Source organism: Saccopteryx bilineata, chromosome 4 (genome assembly GCF_036850765.1).
Source record: "Saccopteryx bilineata isolate mSacBil1 chromosome 4, mSacBil1_pri_phased_curated, whole genome shotgun sequence".
Taxonomy (NCBI): domain Eukaryota; kingdom Metazoa; phylum Chordata; class Mammalia; order Chiroptera; family Emballonuridae; genus Saccopteryx; species Saccopteryx bilineata.
In genome coordinates, this window is record NC_089493.1 from 148,972,384 (window position 1) to 148,991,093 (window position 18,710).

General features: G+C 47.6%; 1 protein-coding gene across 1 annotated transcript; it reads right to left on the reverse strand.

Moving 5' to 3' along the window:
• Positions 1-3,394: 3,394 nt before the first annotated feature.
• Positions 3,395-8,811, reverse strand: LOC136335563 (uncharacterized). Its single transcript, XM_066276742.1, is given in 2 exon segments — positions 3,395-4,013; positions 5,991-8,811. Coding segments are annotated over 2 exon segments (2,835 nt in total). The 3' UTR covers positions 3,395-3,999.
• Positions 8,812-18,710: the final 9,899 nt, after the last annotated feature.

Below are 18,710 nucleotides of genomic sequence, written 5' to 3' on the forward strand. Positions count from 1 at the left end.
TTCTAGAGATGGAGGAAGCTCAGACTAGAAGTCTACATGCCTTTAGATTGTTGTATGGCCCCCAAAATACCCCACAGAGATGACCAAGGCCACTTCATGAGCTTGCTGTCTCTTTAGGTTGAATGCTAAATGCTGTGCTTACACCTTCCATGCAAAAACCCTAACGGTGCCCCTGCCAGCTCTCCTTCACAATGGGAGACCCACCTGCTAAAGTAGAGGAAAGGGTCAAAGGGCAGTGGATGGTAAAGCCTGGATCCCTCAAAGAGGTTCTTATCCTTTCTTGCCTCACCCCACCCATCTCTTTTGGAATCTATAAATTTAGTGCCCCTGTTTATCTGATTTTTTATACTGGGGGGATTCATCTGGTTCGCACCAGTTCAGCAGAACCAATACCTAATTTTTTTGAGTTCGGCGAACCAGTTTTTAAAATGGCACTTATAATTAGGGTTCTCTCTAAGGTGGGTGCCTGAGTAGCTGCCCAATGCGGAAATCACAAATTTACATTCTTTACCCTTTTTTAAGTGTTCTTCTGTGCAACAGCATAGTCTAAGTGCCTGTAGTAATTAATATTCATTCTATCCATAGATGAAAAGCATTGCAAGTGAGGATACCAATTGAGAAACAATATGGATATATCTTAAATAACAATTTTATTGTTTTTTGTAAGGTACTAGTTAATATTTTTTCATTAGTATTTTAGAACTCTTATTATCTAGCTTTGTGTACCTTTTATTTTTATTATTTAAGTATTAGATGAATAAAATAATCAACTACTTTCAGTATGTTGGGCAAACAAGTATGTTAGGCTTACTCGCCTGTACTTTGCCTGACTGGGGCATAAACATGAGGCAGCACCTGTGTGTGCAGTCTCTTTAAGGCTGCAGAGGCTGCCCTCAGGACAGCCGATTGCAGATTGCCTGCTGCCATTGGGAGGGGCCATGTTTTGCTATTGTTTGCAGGAGAAGGGGTCCCCCTGCATCGCCTCTTTGCACATAAGTCCTGGGAGAGAGAAGGGGAAGCAGTTTTCCCTGCCTGCTTGCTCATCTGGCTCATCCGCCGTTGTGAGACTCTAATTAGTGGAATGGCCCACCATTTTCCAGCCCCACATTTTTTTTTACCATCTGCCTGAATCCAGTAGGAACTTGCATGGCCATGGCCACCGGCCTTACATGGTATATCATTTTTTTATACTTAAATGGTCATTAGGGCAGAGAACTAGTTGTTAACTGAATCCCACCACTGATTTTTTACATTCTATTTTGTTGTCCTGACCTAATCCTTTGTTTCTGAGTGGTGGCTTCATTTCAGACCAAACCTTTCAGAAGAATTCAAGTCCCTTGCTCCTTTTCCTCAGTAACATAAAGAGAGCAATGTAAAATGTTTTGTTGACCGAGGACGCACCAACGGGTAAAACAAAGGAAAAGTTTATTACACTCGCGAGCGGGCCCAAGGCAAGGAGATGGCCAAGAGCCCTGAGCAACTTCAGCAGGCAAGTTTTATACTTAATTTCAGGGAGGGGAGTTGTAACGGTTCTCAAGGTGATTGATTGCCTCAGATGCTTGCGGCCTTGCCTTTCCGATAAGCCCCTAATCAAACACCGGATGCCTGCGGCTTCTTCAAGGAGCCTGGGCAAACATCTAGGGGCCAGGTGGGCCAGTTATTGTTTTACAAGCCAAGATGAGTTAAGCAAAGATCAGATGGAAAAGATCAGACGGAATCCACTGTTACATTCCCCCCCTTTCTTTGTTACATATCTCTAATCCTAGAGATCTGAGTTCTGTTCTAACTTCTCATAATGTTGTCTCATAATCATGAGTTTTACTGCTCCTATTTACCCCTGCAGGAAGGTGGTGAGTCTATTCAGGACACACGGTCCAATGGTGATAACTAGCAATAGCACTATAAGGGGTCCTGCTAAGGTGGAGATGAGGGTAGTCAACCAGGGTGATTTGGCATACCACCCTTCAAACCATCCCTGCTGATCTTGTAGTCTCTTTTCCCTAGCCTTTAGCCTTTCTTTCAGCTTATTCATGGAGTCCCTAACTATTCCAGTGTGGTCGGCATAGAAACAGCATTCTTCTTTTAAAGCAGCACATAAACCACCCTCTCTTAAAAATAACAAGTCTAAGCCTCGTTGGTTTTGCAACACGACCTCAGAGAGGGAGGTCAGTGACTTTTCTAAAGCTTCTATTGACTGCTCTACGGCCCTTAAATCCTGGGTAATAGCAGACTCTAGCGAGGCCATTTGTCTGGGTCCTTCAACTAGGGCAGCGGTTCCTGTTCCTACTCCTGCCAATACCCCGGCTCCCAGCAGTACTGCTAGGGTGAGTGTGACAGGCTCTCTTCTATACCTGGTCTGCCCTTCAATCGCTTCTTCAAAGTCCTCATTTCCATGATATATAAGGCGGGGGAAAACCCTAACCATTACACAAAAATCTTGAGATTTGTTAAAGGCCTGAGTGGACACACAGGGAGTCAGGCCCGTTCTGCATGCCCACCGAGTTCCTTTCTCAGGGATCAAATAGGAACTGTTAGGGGAAATTGAAATAGTCTGCAGGCATCGGGCCTTGTCTGAGGCAGACGGGGTCCCCAGGCATATCCCCTGTCCAGTCACTTCTGGAAGGGTAAGCATGTGACGCCTGCCCCAATTACACTGGGAAGGGCTTTTGTTCTCATAGTAGCTCCCACTGACTGCGACCCCTTCGTAATAGGGAGGCCTTGCCTGCAAGCATATCCAGCAGGAGTCAGTAAGGTTGGGATGGGTGCTATTTAAAGCTTCAAAACCTCCTTTTATTAGATCTAATAATCGCTGCCCCGTGGTTGGACCCGACGGGGTCTGTGACAGGGGTGTACTGCTGGCACTGGCTGGGCTGCTAGCTGTATCTCTCGGGGATGGAGTAGCTTGCACCGGGGCTGAAAGGGGCTTGCTAGGCCTTGGGGCCCCTTGGTCAGCCAGTACTTTGTTAGGTCCTAATGGGCTTCCTCCAGCGGTGCCTATCTGGAGTTTAATTTTGAACGTTAATCCAGCATCAGATCCTGACGCATACATTCTTAAGCCCCACTGCCTGCCCTTTAGCCATGTATTATCTTGCCTTTTTCCATAGTGGGTAAAGGTAATATTCAGTGTGTTACAGGTGAAATTGGTACATAGTCCTTCACCAACCCAAACTCCCGATCGCCTATGGCCTATTCCTGGTCTTTGACTAGGAATTCCTCTTCCTAGACACCGGGAGTTTTTAGTCCCTGCTTCTTTTTGAGTTACTCGCGCAACCCTGATCCAGTCCCAGGAGGATGTGGGCTTCCAGTGAGTCGTCCCGGTAGTCTCACAACCCCAAGCCTTACAGTAGAAGACTTCCAGTCCTCCACATCTCCAAGCTGTGTCCCTATCACGACCGTCCCGGGGACAGACATAAAAGTCAGTCGTCCTGAGAGTCGAGCGGAATTCTGGGTGAGAGCACCCAAAGTCCCTATACCACTAGTTGGACATTCACATTTCCCGGACTCACAAGGAGGAGGGTTACCCGGGTCTGTGGTCGGGATATCCCAAGTTTCTAGCCCCGCCGCGAGCTGACAAAGGTCTGGATACAGGGACGGCCACCAAGTCCAGGGGGGATGGTCATTGGAAGTCACTTCCCATACTATATTACTGGTCCCCGATATCACCTGCCATGTCTGTCGGGTTGGTTGGTGGGGATTTGTTGCGGCGGCGGACACGCAGCTTGAGGGGATTATCTGTTTTCTCCACTGTCCACTGGTCATCAGGAGCAGGAGCAGGCTTGAGGTGTGAAATATGGATCCAAGCAGCGATGCCATCGACCTTTACAGCAGTGGGTGTGATGAGGAGGACTTGGTAGGGTCCTTTCCAGCGGGGTCCGAGGGTCCGGTGTTGGTGTCTCCGGACGTAGACGAAGTCCCCGACTTGGTAGTGATGTGGGGTCCCGTCTCCTGCCGGCTGGTAAAGGTCAGACAACTGCTTCCATAGGCAATGTTGTACTCTGGTCAGGGCCTGTAACCTAATGGACAAAGGGGTATTTGGGATATTTAAGTCAGAGGGGGATAAATCCCGAATAGGCGGAGGGGTTCCAAAAAGTATTTCAAAGGGGGTTAGGTTAGTTTTAGAGGAAGGGGTATTCCGAGCCCGGAAAAAAGCATATGGTAGGAGCATTACCCAATCTCTATGGCCAGTCTCCATGACTAATTTAGTTAAGGTCTCTTTAATTGTTCTATTCATTCTCTCTACCTGTCCTGAACTTTGGGGTCTATAAGCACAATGTAGTTTCCACCAATTAATCCCCAATATTTTGGCTACCCCCTGGCTTACCTGGGCCACAAACACCGGTCCGTTATCAGACCCTATTACCTTTGGAAGGTCAAATCTAGGAAAGATTTCTTCCATAATTTTCTTAATTACTACCGTCGCCGTCTCATGTTCGGTAGGGAAGGCTTCTACCCATCCTGAAAAGGTGTCTACAAAAACTAAGAGATACCTTAGTCCATACTTGGCAGGTTTTACCTCAGTGAAGTCTACTTCCCAATATTGGCCTGGTCTGGTGCCTCGGAGACGGGTTCCACTGGTTCCTTTTGTTGGGTAGGCATTTACCATTTGGCAGGCCTTACAAACTTTGACTATTTCCTTTGCTATTTGCCTCTTCTCGGGGGTGGTCAATGTTTTATCATCCTGAAGCAGTTGTACCAGTTTGTCAGTCCCAAGGTGGGTGAGACGGTGGGTCATCTGGAGGAACTTCCGAACATTCTCAGGTTCCTCTAAGTGGGTCAGGGTGGGGGATGGCTCTGCTTCTATAGTGAGGATGTTGGAGGCAGTCCTCATGGCTACTGCTCGAGCCTCTTCATCCGCCTTCCTGTTGCCTTTGGCTACTGGGTCTTGCCCTTTCTGGTGCCCAGGGCAATGGGCAATGGCTAGCTCCCGTGGGAGCATGATAGCATCTAAGAGGGCTAGGATTTCTTGTTTGTGTTTAATGTCTTTACCTGCTGATGTAAGCAGGCCCCTTTCTTTGTAAATTGCCCCATGCACATGTGCAGTAGCAAATGCGTACCTGCTGTCCGTGTAGACGGTGGCCCATTTACCACTAGCTAGTTCCAAGGCCTTTGTTAGAGCTATTAGTTCTGCCTTTTGAGCTGAGGTTCCTGGGGCAAGTCTCTCTGACCAGATTACTTTTTCCTTGTCTACCACCGCAGCCCCAGCTCGGCGTTCTCCTTCATACAGAAAACTGCTTCCATCAGTATACCAAATTAAGTCAGATTGTGGCAATGGTGTGTCCCGCAAGTCTTGCCGGATCCCAGCTTCCTCGGCTAGGATATCCCTGCACTGATGGTGGGGTGGACATTTCCCCCCTCCTCCCTGGGTAGCAGGGTGGCTGGGTTCAAAACAGTTGGAGAGCCAAAGGTGATCCTGTCTTTATCTAACAGGAGGCTTCGGTAATGAGTAATGCAGGCATTAGTTAGCCAGCGGTCTGGAGGTTGTCTTATTATGCTTTCCAGGGCATGAGGGGCGACAACAGTCAATTTCTGGCCCAGAGTCAGTTTGTCAGCGTCTTTGACTAGGAGGGCCACAGCGGCAATCACCCGTAGGCACCCCGGCCACCCTTTTGCGACTGCATCTAACCTCTTAGAAAGATAGGCTACTGGCCATTTCCAGGGTCCCAGAGACTGAGTCAATACTCCTTTAGCTATCCCTTCCTTCTCGTCTACATAGAGAGTGAATGGCTTCTCTATGTTGGGGAGTGCCAAGGCCAGGGCTGACAACAGTGCCCTCTTGATTTGGTCAAAGGCCTTTTGCTGTTCATCTCCCCAGGTATATTCAGTTCCATCCTTTAACAAGGGGTACAGAGGGGCGGCTAGTGCGGCAAAGCCAGGTATCCATAGTCTGCAAAAACCTGCTGTGCCTAAGAATTCCCTGAGGCCCTTCCGATTTTTCGGAGGCGGGATTTGAGTAACAGTCTTTTTCCTGGCCTCAGTTAGCCATCTCTTACCGTCTCGGAGAGAGTAGCCCAGGAAGGTGACTTCGGGTTGGCAGATCTGGGCCTTTTTGGCGGATGCCCGGTATCCCAGTTTGGCCAGTTCGGCAAGCAGTTTTTCAGTTCCCTGTTTGCACTGCTCTCTGGTGGCGGCTGCAAGTAACAGATCATCAACATACTGCAACAGAGTTACCTCAGGGGTGGAGGCTCGGTAAGCACTCAAATCCTGGTGCAGCGCTTCGTCAAAGATGGTGGGAGAGTTCTTGAAGCCCTGGGGTAGCCGCGTCCAGGTGAGCTGTCCGCTGAGTCCATTCTCAGGGTCCGTCCATTCGAAAGCAAACAGGGGTTGGCTGTCCTCATGCAGGCGCAAGCAGAAGAAGGCATCTTTCAGGTCCAGTACTGTATACCACTTCCTGTCAGGACTGAGGGTACTGAGGAGGTTGTAAGGGTTTGGGACTGTTGGATGTATGTCCATTACTTGACTGTTAACCTCTCTCAAATCCTGGACTGGTCTATAGTCCCCTGTCCCTGGTTTCTTTACTGGTAGCAGGGGGGTGTTCCATTCTGATTGACAAGGCCTCAGGATCCCCTGTCCTAGTAGCCTCTGGATGTGAGGCCTAATGCCTTCTCGGGCCTCTTTACTCATGTAGTATTGTTTGACCCTTACGGGGGTGGCGGAGGGCTTTAGGTATACTACCACCGGAGGCCTTTGTACTGCTAATCCTGGCCCTGCCGTTTCTGCCCAGGCCTCTGGGAAGCTCTGAAGCCACCTGTCTTCTGTTGAATGGGGTCCGGGGGCAGGGGTCTCATACAGTTTATACTCATCTTCAGCAGACAAGGTCAGCATGGTCACAATAGGCTGACTGACAAGAGGGTTACTGAATCTTACTTCTGGTCCCTGGGGCTTGAAGTCAATACTCGCCCCCAACTTGGTAAGCAAATCCCTCCCCAGCAGCGGGGCAGGGCATTCTGGTATGACCAGAAAGGAGTGCTGTACTTTTCCCCTCCCCAGGTCCATTGTCCTTTTAGTTGTCCATGACCTATGCTGGCATCCATTTGCCCCCTGAACCAAGGATTTTTTGTTTGAGAGGGGGCCCAGCGGGTTCTGCAAGGCGGAGTAAACCGCTCCTGTATCCACCTCAAAGTCGATTGATGTCCCCTCCACATTGAATGTTACCCTGAATTCGGGGAGGGGGTCCGAACTCCGATGCCCCTAATCTCCTAGGGCAAGGATTTCCTCAGTCTTCTTTTTCTTCTTCTTAGGGCAATCCCTGACCCAGTGTCTTTCTTCTTTACAGTAGGCACACTGGTTAGGTCCTAATTTTGGTTTTTGGTTTGGGCCCGAGGTACTATGCTTTCCTCTTCTATCTTGTTTCTCTACTACGGTAGCCAAAATCTTTGTTAACTCTTTATTTCTCCGTTTATCTCGCTTATTTTCCTGTTCCTCATGTTCTTTTTCTAATCTTTGCTCCTCTTCCTCTACTGTCTCTCTTTTATAGTATACCTTATCAGCTTCCTTGACTAAATCTCTCAGAGCCATGTCCTGTAACCCATCCATCCTCTGGAGTTTCCTCCGAATATCAGTAGCTGACTGTCCTATAAAAGCCATAGCCAGTGCCCCTCTCTGTTCTTCAGACTCAGGGTCGAAAGGGGTATACCTCCTATAGGCTTCTATTAGTCTCTCTAGGAATCTGGATGGGGATTCCTCTGACCCTTGAATTACTTCTCTTACCTTAGCCAAATTAGTGGGGCATCTCGCCGCCGCTCGGAGACCCATCATCAGAGTCTGGCGATAGAGTAAGAGTCGCGGCCTACCTTCAGGTGTATTAGGGTCCCAGTTAGGCCGCCTCAGGGGAAAAGCCTCATCTATAAGGTTGGGGAGTTGAGTAGGATGACCATCAGGTCCAGGAACCAATTTCCTGGCCTCAAGGAGAATTTGGTCTCTTTCTTCGGAGGTGAAGAGGATACCTAAGAGCTGCTGGCAGTCATCCCAAGTGGGCTGATGGGAAAACATAAGAGACTCGAGAAGGTCAGTAAGTTTGACAGGGTCCTCTGAAAAGGGTGGATTATTGTTTTTCCAATTGTATAGATCTGAGGAGGAGAAGGGCCAATACTGAAGTGCCGGCATGTTTCCCTCTTGACCGTCAGGGACAGGGGGTCCGAAAGGCCTAAGGGGCAGGGTGACGGCCACGTCATCTGGGGTTTGTGCTCTCCGGCTCCGGGTACCTTGGGCTGGACCCTTTCCTGATGGTCCCCATTCGTTCTGATGTGGGGCCCCAAGCTGGGAACCAGCAGCACCGGCAGGGACATCCCTGGGATAGGGAGGCGGGAGTCCTGAATCAAAAAGAATAAGGTCAGTTTGAGATTCAGGGAGAACAGAGGAGGGAAGGGGTGGATACAGGGATGAAGTAGGCGCCGTTGGCTCCGAAGGTTTGAGTGGAAGCATAGAGCAGAGGTCTGGATGAGTTGGAGTAGGTCTGGGAGTGCCCAGAGTGGTGGAGAGGGTTGTTGGGAGGGAGGGTGCAGGGGGAGGAAGGAAAGGTTGGATCCAAGGAGAAGGGTCATCGGCCAGGTCTTCCCAAACCCAAATATAAGGCTGTTGATCCGGGCGGCCATGAGGTCCTGGACTGAAGACAACTGCTTTAACCGCCTTTATGGTGTCTTTGTGGAAGGCTCCAGTGGTCGGCCAACCTACTCCGAAGGTGGGCCACTCGGAGGCACAGAAAGTTTGCCACTTGCGCTTCTTAACAAGAAGAGACAGATTATGAGCTCGGGCATTAACCTCAGACCAATGAGACAGAGTCAGGGACAGTGGGGTGGAAGCTCCTTGTCCCATTTTAATTTCAAAGAGATAAAAAGACAGAAAGAAGGCAACAAATAAGACACTGACAAAAACAGACAAAGCCGGCTGCGCTGCGAACGGCAAAATAATACTAAAAATAAATCTAACGGTCCGGACCTATGAGCTCGATTGGAAACTGGCAACAAATCTACAGATTCTGTCTGAGACAGCAGATGGACTTCCAAGCGTCCTTGGTCGTCCTCACACTCCAGGGCGTCCCCCAGAGTCGTGGCCTGCGACCCCCTGACACGTCTGTCGGTCGCAGCCAGGAGGGACTCACATCCCATCCTGACAGCCACCGCCAGTTTCACTCACCAGACGTCAGGCGTCCCGTGGTCTATGAAGATACTGAATCTCGGTGGAACCTCCAAATGTTGACCGAGGATGCACCGGCAGAATTCTAGACTCAGGGTAAAACAAAGGAAAAGTTTATTACACTCGCGAGCGGGCCCAAGGCAAGGAGATGGCCAAGAGCCCTGAGCAACTTCAGCAGGCAAGTTTTATACTTAATTTCAGGGAGGGGAGTTGTAACGGTTCTCAAGGTGATTGATTGCCTCAGATGCTTGCGGCCTTGCCTTTCCGATAAGCCCCTAATCAAACACCGGATGCCTGCGGCTTCTTCAAGGAGCCTGGGCAAACATCTAGGGGCCAGGTGGGCCAGTTATTGTTTACAAGCCAAGATGAGTTAAGCAAAGATCAGATGGAAAAGATCAGATGGAATCCACTGTTACAGTTTGTTTCCTTTCCCTTCCAATTGTTAGAATTTACCCGAAAAGGTAATTATATGCAAAATCAGGTATATTCATGCAATAGGTGTTTACTCAAACAAGTAAAAAATTTTAACAACAAATCAAAATTTAAGAATTCTCTAGTGGCCTCATTGCTGTGCCTCACAGACTGAAGCTGGGAGATCCAAGTGCTTATCTGCACACCCTTGTTCAGCCTGTGCTTTACCCTACCCACCGTCCCATCTGGCCGCAGCCTTCTTGGTTTAAGACACAAGCATTCACCTCGTGGGTAACTGGCAATGGACAAATGCAGCCAGCGGAGAAGGCAAGTAAGCACAATAAGGAGAGTGGCATCTCTAAAGCACCCCGTGATGCCCCTGTACTGGCATCTGAAGGTGGCTTAGCCCAGCACACAGTCCGAAGCAAAGCCATGCCGAGGGAAATGGACTGTGAATTTGTTACTGCCTTCTCAAATACAAGCTGAAGTCACTTGCAAATCAGAAGCAATATAGCATTATACTCAGATAGGTTTCCCGTCAATGAAGAGATTCAGAGAGGCTGCTCTAAAAAATTGAAATGGCGTAGCTGGCACAGAGTTAAACTACAGCACACAGAGCGTGCAAATCCATCTAAAAATCAATGCCCCACTTCTTGCAAATCCAGGCCCCACCCCCAGCCTGCAAGACAGGAACCTGACTGAGGTTAGAAACAGAATGAAAGAAACAATGTGAAACTCAGGAGCATGGTGATCAGCTTGGAAGCACAGAAAGCTGAGTCACCGGGAACAGTTGTCAGGGCTCTTCAAAGCATTGTCCACGGAAAAGGCAACAATGCTGGACCAATCCTGTTATGTGGCTGAAAGCATCAGGCTCTCCAAATCTGATGCCATTAAACACTGGATTTATCCGAAGAAGTCTCTGTTCTGATTTCCTACTCTCCAATCTCTGAGTATTATCTGACTTCCTCTGTAGTTCTGCCTACAGAAATGGATCTGTTACAAAAGCTTTTAGTATTCCATTCTGTATAATTTTTTTCTCTGATTGTAAATGAGCAAAATGGCATTTTTGACCATTATATTACTTGACTCCTTCTGTAGGTTAACCAACTGGGAAAGAAGGGACTGGTTACATAATATACATAGTTCCTGTTCTTGTGAGAGGTAGTTCTCATTGTAAATGAAGCCATCTGGAATTTAGTTGGGGGTTTAGTGGATTTGAGCCAGCCCCCCCCCACCTGCCCAGGAGATTAACTGCTCCCCAGCACTTGGGTTTCTGATCCTGCAAGGGGGAAGGCCTTCTCTGGAATGTGAAGTTCCCTTGGTAAAGACACAGAATGCTGAGGCTTGTTTCCTTTGTGATAAACACATATGCTTATAGCTGCTATTTTACCATTTTTAGGCAAAGATGAAATGCTCAGTTTATAATGTAAGATACAGTGCACACTGTGCACCATGGCCCAACAATGTCTAGGTTTCTAGAATAAAGGTGTGGTGTCATTTCCTCCATATTCATTCTTTTAAAAAGTTTTCCTGAATGCAATATAAAAGAAACAATGTTTTAAAATTTCAAGTTAATTAAAATCCTGGTAAAGATACATTTATTACTAGGCTGACTAATTAAGAAGGGAAAGGAGGGAAGGCAAATGTATTATTTCAACCCCAAACTCACCCTTCTTATTCCCCTACAGGCAAGAGCAAGATAGGATTTGTGCTAAATTAAGAGAAGAATTTCCATCCTGTTTGGATTATGCTGAGATGCTTAACAAAACAGAGTGGTAGGAATGCACAATTTTTTACTTACGTCTTTTTCGAACACACATTTATGAATCTTCAGAACCAATTTCCAGGAAGGCAGCATTTTTAATCGGTGGTGGGGGATGGGGGGCCTTAAAATGGATTTGCAGGATTGACTGGGAGAGGGTCCTGTCTGGTGATAATGGCTGCTGTTTCCATGGCAATGGCAAGCACAAGTCAGATTCACCAGCACACCCTGTCTCTCTGCTCCTTTTGTTCAGAGCAAACTGCCATTAAGCAGCAAACAGCACTATTAGCGAGTCAGAGGCATTTAGGTGAATTGGATGCCACTGGTCTGTGCACAGATCTTTTGTTCTGCAATGAATGTGCAGCTCCTTAAGTGCATTATTGTTAACATTACAACAGGAGGGAGCTTGAAAGAACTACCAGTCTAAAAATGTGACCTCACCTGGGCCGTCTTTTTTTGAGAAAGGGTACTTGTAAATCTTTAGTTCTCATATCCAGTAATTCCCAGTCCCTGATATGCCTCAGAGTCCCCTAATCTTAAGGTGACCAACTTTTTTACAACGAAAAGGACAAAAATAAAGAAAACAATATCATAAACAAAAGAAACATTTTATTCATTGCAACAATAATAAACTATAATATAAATGCATAATAAAAACATTTATAATATTTTATGTTGTAATTATGCTTACATGCCTATTAATTTTTAATAATAATTGTAAAAAAGAAGTACTCATTTAGATACAAATACATCACATCACATGCAATGGATCAACTCTGCATCGATTGAATATGGACATTTCCAAATTAGTCTTCCAATATCAAAAAGGAGGACATGTAGGAGGACACTTTTTGAGGGAGGACAGAACTTACAAAAGAAGGACTGTCCTCCCTAAAGGAGGATGATTGGTCAATTTACTAATCTGCAAAATGCAAATTCTCAGGTCCTGAGTCCCAGGACTCTGAGTTTTTAATAGGTGACTTAAGTTGATTCAGATGGTCCTGAGATCACATTTCTGAGAAGCCCTCTTTTGGATATTTGGGGACACTGTCCCCTTTATGGAATATCATGATTTTAAAGAGACAAGTTGAATCTCAAGGTCTTTCTCCCACACAAAATTTACTTTGAATATAAGGTATTTAAGCTCCATGGCTTTAGTCAGGTGGCAAAGTGGTTTTAGGATAAGCCTGGACTTCAGTTCGCTCCCAGGGCTTGGATTGCTATAGTCTGGTTGCAGGGCTCCTTTAGAGTGGTATCCAGCACCTGCTGTTCTCATTGGAGAGAAGATAAGGGACCACTTTTCTGCAGGACCTGCTAGCTTCCGTGAACATGCAGGGAGAGCTGTTACTTCCAAGTTCAAGGTAAAGAGATAATATTCTAATTGCGTTCTGCCTTTCTTGTCAGAGCCAGCTTAGCCTTCAGTTCTAGGAAGACTAGAGGTCAAAGCTGTAGGAAGGAAGAAGTTGTCCCTTTGATTTCCTGTAATTGCTGATATTAAAAAAGAAAAGCTGTGAGGCCCCCACACCTTGGAGAAGTCTTGTAGCAGCAATCTCGTCCTTCATCCTTCTAATAAAGGCAGTGGCCGCCGCCATAGCCATGCAGGTTCACATGGATTCAGGCAGATGGTAAAAGAACTGTGGAGCTAGAGGATAGTGCTGACCCAGTGCAAGTGAGCAGACTTAAAAAACATTTGTTTACCCAACACTTCTATTTTTCCAGCCTCTAAGTTTTAGATGTTCTAAGGGAGTCTCTCTCCACCCCTTTCTCTCCATTTCTAGGTTGCCCTAGATGCTTCTTTTAACTATATCTTTTGTTAAAATATGCAGAATCTCAGAAACACCTGGGATGGTGTAAGGCCAGTGGCCACCGCCGTAGTCATGTACATGCAGGTTCTCATTGGATTTGGGCAGACACTAAAGGAACTGTGGAGCCAGAAGATGGTGGGCCATTCCATTTATTAAAGTCTCATAATGGTGGTCGAGCAAGCAGGCAGGGAAGACCGCTTCCCCTTCTATCAGGGCTCTCAAGCCCTAACCTCCCTCTCTGTACTCCCTGGGCTTACTCTCTGGATTCACCAGACTCACAGAATCCCACCAGCAAACCAGGCCGGGCAGAAAATACCCTTTCTCCAGTAAACAATTTAGCAGACAATCGCCTTTCCCCATGGAGGCAGGCAATCTGCAATCTGCAGTCTGCTGTCCTGAAGGCAGGCGCCCTCAACCTCCCATAGACTATACACACATGGCACTGTCCCACGCCAATGCGCCAATTCGGCAAAATACAAGGGAGCGAACCTAACTTACTTGTTTCACACTTTAAACACATTGGTTTGCTCAACATTCCACCCTGTAAGGATTGCTCACTTCACAATCTACACCACAGGTACCCCTATGTGAGGAATGAGGTACATTACTTAAACAGACTACAGCAACAGCACAAGTTATACAATTACAGTAAATACAAAGGTGCCTTTCACAGTGTCTCTCTGAGCACACTGCCCAGGGCCCTAACTGGAGGCTCATCTCTAGCCCACTACTCCACCATAGGTGGGAGAGGCTGTATAGTCCAGGACTCTGTCCATGGGAACCTTAAAAGTGTCCTTGGTGCATCTCTGCAAATGGATGAGAGCAGCTTCCTGGTTCAAGAGGACCTCCCCTGGAGCTGGCTCCCCTCCCCATCAGGGTCTCTCATACTGTCCAAAAGCGACATATCCATTCAACAAGGGAGCTGCTGCCCCCCTCTGGTCACAGTCAAAGAGTCCATTATACTGTTCAGTGATCAGTCCACAATAGACAGCCCAGTTGTCTATGCAAATCACCAAGGTAAAGATCTATTACAGGCAACTAGGTTCACATAGGGCCTCAAGCCTCCCCCTCATCCCTGGCGCCAAGGCAGCTCTGAAGATGCTGCCTCAGGGAGGAGTGTGTGGTAACAGTGGCCAATTTCTCCATCTCTGTTCCAAGAACATGATGCCATTCACCCCTATGTCCCACAATTGCAGCAACCAGACTACCAGGGGCTCAGTAGGTTTCTGCATAAATTCTACCCCCAACTCCATCAGCTCTGCCTGGGTGTAGGGCTGGACCACAAAGTGCTCCATCACCTAGGGAGGAGGCTGTGGCTGCCCCTGAGGAACTCTTTGTTGCTGGGTTTTTACCTTCTGGGTGACCACTGGCTGGGCTCTGAGTGTGCTTACAGCAGCTTCAGTCCAAGCCTCCTCATCCTCAGAAGAGGAGCTGGAAAAGCCTGCTTCTGCCAACTCAGATCCACTCTGCCAGCACAGCTCCACGTTCAGCTCCTGCAGCTGCCGGCTCTCAGCTTGAAGCTGAACTCGCAGTTGTTTCTCCAACAACTGCCACTGCCAACGTTCAACTTCCAGGGCAAACTGCAACTCACGAACTCATTTGGCATCCTTCTCCAGAGACTTTTTCAGTGCCAGGGACCATTGGTGCTCAGACTGCGTCTGTAGCTCTCAAACCCAGTCGGCCTCCTTCCCCAGTGCTCATTCCAGTTCAGGCCATTTCTGCTGCTCAGTCTGCAGCTCATCCTGGAACATTCGACCTCAGGCAGCTTCTTACAGGGCTGTAAAAAACAGCCAACCCACAGTACCCAAAAGGAGAGCCACTGGGGATGACCACTCCTCTACCCCACCCCTCAAGGGTGGCTGCGGCTCCATACCAATTTGATCTGAACCCTGCTTGCTGCACCAGATGTAAAGCCAGTGACTGCCACTGTGGCCATGCACATGCAGGTTCTCATTGGATTCGGGCAGACGGTAAAGGAACTGTGGAGCCAGAAAATGGTGGGCTGTTCTGTTTATTAAAGTCTCGTAATGGCAGATGAGCAAACAGGCAGGAAAGACCACTTCTCTTTTCTCAGGGTTCCCAAGCCTTGACTCACCTCTCCAGACTCACCAAACTCACAGGCAAACAGGCAGGGTGGAAAATACCCCACCTCCAGTAAACAACAGCACACAATCACCCCTCCCTGCAAGGAAGGCAATCCGCAATTTGCAATCTTTCGCCCTGAAGGGCAGCGTCCTCAGCCTTCCATAAGACCACACACACGTATTGCAGCCCCGTGCCAATGCACCAATTAGGCAAACCTAACTTACTTGTTTCACCCTTGAAACACATTGATTTGCCCAATAGATGGGAAACTGTCCCACAGAGTCAGCATTTAAGGTGGACAGGAGTCTCACTCAGTGCCTAAGGTTGAAATTCAGAACATTCTAAGTAAAACTTTTCAGGGGGATGCTCCCTACGCCAGGCCCTCAGTCCTGTTTCAGAAATAACTTCAGTGCACACGTGTCAGAGCACTGCAGGTGGCGCTTATGCTTTTATTCAAATGCAGTCTCTTTGAAGGAGAACAAAGTAAATCGGAATCAAAGTCCTATTTTTGGAAGGGAGAAGTAAGTGGTGCATTGGTAGATATTTGCAATGTGAAAACTCCTTCTGTAAAGCCAGAAGCCACGGCCACTATCACAGCAGCCTGGCCCATGCAGGTTTGCATTGGATTTGGACAGTCGGTAAAGAAACAGCGGAGCCAAAAACTGATGGGCCATAGTCTTTAATTCTAGCTTGCACCCGGCGGGCAAGTAAAAACACACACTGGGCTCCAAAACCCAGTCACATTCAGTGCTCACAAAGCCACTGACATATCCGAGTTTCCTAGAATCAAAGGTTTCTAGCTCACCAGACTTATTTACCTCTGTTCTCCATCTCCTTCCTTATCCCAAATACAAACTCTACACAAACTGGCATCTCACTCAGCACTCCACCATCTTGGCTGCTTCTCCTGGCCTCCTCCACGTGGCCTTTCTCTGCTCTCCTCTGCTCTCTCTTCTAATGATAATCTCAGGAACCAAGAACGCCAGCCCTCATGTAGTCTACCCCCATTTTATATTGTAGCTTCACAACCTCTAATCCAATATACAAAATAGGGAAGTCTCTAAAACAAAGTCACTTCTGAGGCATGATTGGATTGTACTGCCCCACATCAAAACGGGTGGGAAAGGCTTAATCCCAAAACCAAGCCCCAGGCTACAAGGATTCTATCTGCCCACAGAGACACATTAATATCACCTGGGCGACGGCCTCCTTGTGGGCAGCGTAATCTTTAACAAAGTGAGCATAATACATTTTATCTGCCCAACACCTTCTAAGGCCTCATCCTCAGTTACTTAACCCTCTGTGCAGTTGGTGGCTCAGGAGGAGCCCAAATCATAGACACGTCTGGATGACCGCTGTGTTGCTGACACTTTGTGGCTTTTCCCATCTTCACAAAATGGGAATAAAACGACTGGTTTTCAGGCAATGGTGTAATAAAAATTAAAAATAAAACAGCACAGAGGCAACTGTTGATAACAGCTTTTTAAAAATATTCTCTACTAACTCTTGTGAACCGGAACCTTCCTTACACGAACTACTATAGGGCAAGTTTTATAAACAAGTTAGTTTATGTCTGAGCACATCGGTACTGGTTATTATCCTTGTCAAATGAACTACATGAGAGTTGTTTTACAGAGAACGTATCAATGGCCAACCGGTGGTGGTGCAGTGGATTGAGCCTTGGCCTGGGACACTGAGTTCCCTAGTTCAAAACCCCGAGGTTACCAGCTAGAGCACAGGCTTGTTGGCTTGAGCATAGGCTCACCAGCTTGAGTACAGGGTCGCTGGCTTCAGTGTGGAATCATTGACATGATCGCAAGGTTGCTGGCTTGAGCCCAACGGTTATTGGCTTGAGGAAGGGGTCACTGGCTCTGCTTGAGCCCCCACCCCCACGCTGTCAAGAGAAGCAATCAATAAAAACACTAAAATGAAACAACCATGAGTTGATGCTTCTCAACTCCCTCCTCCCCCCACCCTGTCTCTCTCAAAAACAAAAACAGCAATGAATAAAGCAGTAAGATATGGTAGGTAAGCCTGTGAGCTTCAAAGCCACACTGCCCAAGTACTAATTCATGCTCCCTGCAAACATCTGTAAAATGGAAATGAGAGCTACATCATGTGGTTTCAGTGAGAATTAGACTAGGTGATGCATATTACGCTTTTAGTGCAGGGCCAGCACTTAGCAAGGGCCTAGTAAATTTGCTATTCTGGATGTAGAGAAAAGACTGTTGCATTTGGTATCACTTCGTGGACATGTTTGAGTTTAGTTGGAAGATCAGGGAGATAATGCTACTTCCATTTGGACTGAAGCATTAGCTCTCCAGTTGCCCATGGCTTGGATTCTGGAACCAAGCCAGTGGGAGAGAACTGATAAGAGGCTTGGATTTGCCTCTGGCCACTCCTGTTTCCTGCTGACCAGGACCCCTTTTCCTCCTACCCAGGTCCCATTAGCAAATCCTCTTCAGCAGATCTTGTCCCTGCTCTTTGATACTCAGAACTCCTGTTCTCAAGCTCTGCTCACTGTCTGGTGTGCGATGAGGGGACTTTGTACCTTCGCGGAGTCACTTCCTTCTGTGCAGCTGAATAAGGCAGAAGAGTTTGGAATAACAAGGACAAACCCAGCTCTCTTTGGTACTGCCCATGCGGTCCCCTCTTGGTCTCTCCCTTCCTCAGACAGAGTGCCTATCGTGTGTGCTAAGTGCTAGGGAGATGGTAATGAAGATGCCAGATGTGGTTCCTGTCCTCATGGAGCTTATATTCTAGAGGGAGAAAGACAAAAAAATAGTTTCATGTTGCAATAAATTCTTCAAAAAAAAGGGCTGAAAGAAGACAACAGTGAAACAGAAAGTTGGAGTGCTTAATTTAGATAGTATTGAGAAAAGAGCTGTGTTAGGCTTGCTCACTTGTACTTTGCCTGATTAGTGCATGAGCACATGGCAGAGGCATGTGTATATAGTCTATGTAAAGGTATGGGTGCTTGCCCTCAAGGTGGATTGTGGATTGCTTGCCCGCCCCTGTGAGGGGCTGTATTGCTCTTCATTCACCTGCTCCCATGAGAAGCTGTTTTCCCCTGCCTGTTCTGCTGTTGCAGATTTCTTATTTATTTATTATTCTTTTAGTGAGAGGGGGGAGGCAGAGAGATAGACTCCTGCATGTGCGCAGACCGGGATCCACCTGGCAAGCCCACCAGGGAGCAATGCTCTGCCCATCTGGGGCCACGGCTCCATTGCTCAGCAACAGAGCCATTTTTTAGCACCTGAGGCAGAGGCCATGGAGCTATCCTTAGTACCTGAGGCCAATTTGCTCTAACCAATCAAGCCATGGCTACGATAGGGGGAGAGCAAGAGAGAGAAAGAGAGAAGGAAGAGGAATGGTAGAAGCCCATGGTCGCTTCTCCTGTGTGCTCTGGGAATCGATCCCGGGACTTCCACACACTGACTGACACTTTACCGCTGAGTCAACTGTCCAGAGCCAGATTTTCTTATTAAACAGGAATGGTCCAACACTTTCTGTCT